Source organism: Sycon ciliatum, chromosome 8 (assembly GCF_964019385.1).
Source record: "Sycon ciliatum chromosome 8, ocSycCili1.1, whole genome shotgun sequence".
NCBI lineage: Eukaryota > Metazoa > Porifera > Calcarea > Leucosolenida > Sycettidae > Sycon > Sycon ciliatum.
In genome coordinates, this window is record NC_088650.1 from 12,507,927 (window position 1) to 12,511,445 (window position 3,519).

A 3,519-nucleotide genomic window follows, 5' to 3' on the forward strand; every position below is an offset into this window, starting at 1 on the left:
GAAACACACTGTATTCGCTGCATGGGCGGGGGGGGGGGGGGGGCTAAAACCTCACGTCGACTAACGCTATGCATCCACATGTACATGTACATGTACATGTACATGTACATGTACATGCATGCGATTTTCGTCGTCTAGCATAGGAAGCTGTATTCATTTCGGAGGGTTGAGATGGAGTCCGAGTGCTGTTACTGGGACTATGACAAAGGATACAGTAACGTTTACTCTAAACTACCTGTTTTCTTTATGTGCCTGACTAACCGTGTTACGATACGACAATACAAGGCTCTTCAACTTCTTGAAGGGCAACACAGGCGTGGTGGTGGTCTGGCACAAGCGAAACGTCCTAAGCTGGTTGTGTTTCTCAACACAATTGTACAGCCGCTTGTTGGGAAGCGGACGAGCGTGACTTTACTCAAGAGGTTCGACGAGCCAGAGCTATCTTCACCCTGTAAACCCATTTCACAAAAGTTATTATCTCCGCATAATATTAAATTTAGCAAGTATGTTACTCAAGGGTACCTAATTATCCCTGGCCCTATCCCTGTACGTCCAAGTACATGTACACAAAACTGGTGCACCTGTTTGTTGGCCATCTGGCCTGGCACTTTAGCACTGCATGATTTAGCATGGGATAAAGACCATTGTACACACGCTATCAAAACCCGCACATAAACGTGCCACGAAACACCATTACACCTTACTAGCTAATAATTATGATTCCGCTTAAACTAATATTAATAATTTGGTCGTGTGCCTCTGAAAGTGCGTACTAAGGGACTGAGCACCACCCCCAAGTCACCACCCTGCCGTACATCATGTGCAATCATGGTAGTTCAATTATACTTTGGTGATCGATTGAGCTAGCTCTCCATACCGCTGTCTCGGAACACAAAGCTCGAACAATATATATTCAGAGGAAAAGCAGCAAGGAGCATCAGTTCGTCTCCGGAGATAGGCAGTCTGATAACAGCTCAAAAGCAGAAGACACTCCTTGAATGTGCAGATTAGCGCTGTTTCTCAGACATTGAGTAGAAGAAGAGCTTTTAAAATGGCATCACGCTCTGGTGTGATGGTCATTGCTGCATGCCTACTGGCTATATTGGTATTTGTGAACGCCTCGCCAAGACCAGAAATATCACGCGATTGTGTCGTGAATATGCTCACCAATGCCGGAATCGCAAGGAAAACAGCTCACAAGTACTCTAAATACTTAGCTCTGGTGGATGCCAGGGCAGAAGACTTGGGAATGGCCTCACGCGAAACACTGACCGATATAGGAATCACCGACAACTCGGATCAGATCAAGATTGTCGGGTGTTACTCTCAGTTTGTCGGAGAGTCAAGTCGACCTGCGAGTTGTCAATATTATGCGCCCTGTGACGAGAACTCCACCTGCGCTCTGCTCTCTCAGACATTAAGGCCGCGCTTCGCGTGCAGGCAGAAGGATGCATGCGATGAAGAGTCTTGTCTTAATGGCGGTTTCTGCAAGAGCAACGGTGCGAATTTCACCTGCGATTGTACCATTGGTTACGGAGGCCGTCGCTGTGAGGAGAAGTGGTTGACCATGGAACGCAGTGATGCGCAGTTCGCCAACATGACCAAGTCAGTTCAGGACAACGTAGAAGCCGTTAAAAGTACGTTTACATCGGCTGTCAGCTCGATCCGAGGCCTGATGGAACACATCTTCAAAGCACTGGTTAGGATCGATTCAACCGTCGCCGTGCGCCCGTCCAACCCAACCTCTCGTCCAACTACTGAGGGAACTCCGGTTGCAACTACTATTCTAACAACCAGTCCGACGACTGTGCCAACGACTGTGCCAACGACTGTGCCAACGACTGTGCCAACGACTGTGTCAACGACTGTGCCAACGACTGTGCCAACGACTGTGTCAACTACAGAGGCAGTAACCATTCGCGTCCCAAGGATAGAATATGAGCTCTTCTTGCCCCAAAACGTTGACTGGAATAGCGCCAGAGAGGTCTGCCGCTCACGAGGCGGAGATCTGGCCGCGGCGAGGAATGATGATGAGCACCGCGAAATAGTCGAGCTGATGAGGAGCAGTGGGAATTACGAAACTTGGGTGTGGCTTGGCGGCACAGATAGCCGTAGCGAGGGCAAATGGAGGTGGATTATAGATGGCCAAGCCGTCACCCTCTCAAGGTGGGCCACTGGTGAACCGAACAGCTTTCGTGGCTATAATGAAGACTGCATGGACTTGAGCAGCGGTTCATGGAATGACTTGCCCTGCGACGCGACTGTGCCTGGTTTTGTGTGCCAGTATACAAAATACATTGGTGTAACTACTTCCCCAACTACTACTCCAACAACCATTCCGACGACTGTCCCAACGACTGAGCCAACTACGGAGACAGTAACGACCAGGCGTAGGATTCGTGTCCCACGGATATACTACCAAATCTACGTGAACGCTGAAAAAGACTGGAATAGCGCAAGAGAGACGTGCGGCTGGAACGGCGGCGACCTTGCCGTGGCGAGGAATGATGATGAGTACCGGAATATAATTGATTTGGTGAGGACGAATGGATACTACGAAACTAGGATGTGGCTGGGCGGCACAGATAGCGGCAGCGAGGGCAGGTGGCGGTGGATTATAGATGGCCAACCCGTAACCCTCTCAAGGTGGCACAGCCGCGAACCGAACAATGATGGTCCCACGGGAGAGGACTGCATGGAACTATCCCGTGGTACGTGGAATGACATACCCTGCGACACGTCTTTGTCTACTTTTATGTGCCAATCTACAACGTATACTTACAAAGATGTTTAAAACTGTGACATTAGAATCAATACAACCGATATAGTTACAAAACATGTATGAATCTAGGGTCGGTTAGCTTCATTTGTGCAAAGCCCCTTCATAAAATTAATACCTACTGTTTTCTTTCCTTTCATTTCATCTTCTTTTCCGTTCCTTTCTTCTTCATACACATTTTAAACATTTTCATCATATTGTGAGAGCCGTGGGCCAATAGCCCCGGTGAGAAGGCAGTCTTGCCTGTTCATATGGTGAAGTAAAATAAAGAAACAACAACAACAAAGCCCGGCCTTGGGTGAAATCCGTTACCTTCTAACGTCATCTACTTTCGTGGACATGGAAATCCAGTCAAATGACCGGGACCGACGCCCTCAGGGCGTAGAGAGCATTGCATGCAGTGCAAATGTTGATCCACGCGATAAATTCATGTGTGTACCGCTTACCCATGGCTGCATGGCCGGCGCCCTGGGGCCGCTAGACGTGCGACCGGATTTCCATGCCCATACCAGTACATTCATTTTTGTACTCTGCTTGAAAACCTAGATGAAAATCATTACCAGGGCACACGTCACTATTAGTCACCTTTTAATTTATCTGCCAAAATCATCATTTCTTTCACAATTTGGAGCTTCCGCCCCGCCCATGCAAATTCTGTTTAAGGACATGTTTACTCTGTACGCTTTCTTATTTTGAATTTTCTGAACAGACTTTAGAGGGCCAACTTGTATTATGTGTTG

At 48.1% G+C, this 3,519-nt stretch overlaps 1 protein-coding gene across 1 annotated transcript; it reads left to right on the forward strand.

The window, feature by feature from the left end:
- Positions 1 to 941: 941 nt before the first annotated feature.
- Positions 942 to 3,054, forward strand: LOC135822987 (integumentary mucin C.1-like). Its single transcript, XM_065335824.1, has one exon. The coding sequence runs from the start codon at positions 1,052 to 1,054 to the stop codon at positions 2,792 to 2,794; it is 1,743 nt and encodes a 580-aa protein (XP_065191896.1). The 5' UTR covers positions 942 to 1,051; the 3' UTR covers positions 2,795 to 3,054.
- Positions 3,055 to 3,519: the final 465 nt, after the last annotated feature.

Bases quoted from the DNA above. Each gene is read 5' to 3' on its own strand.
- LOC135822987 (XM_065335824.1), top strand. From the start codon at position 1,052: ATGGCATCACGCTCTGGTGTGATGGTCATTGCTGCATGCCTACTGGCT.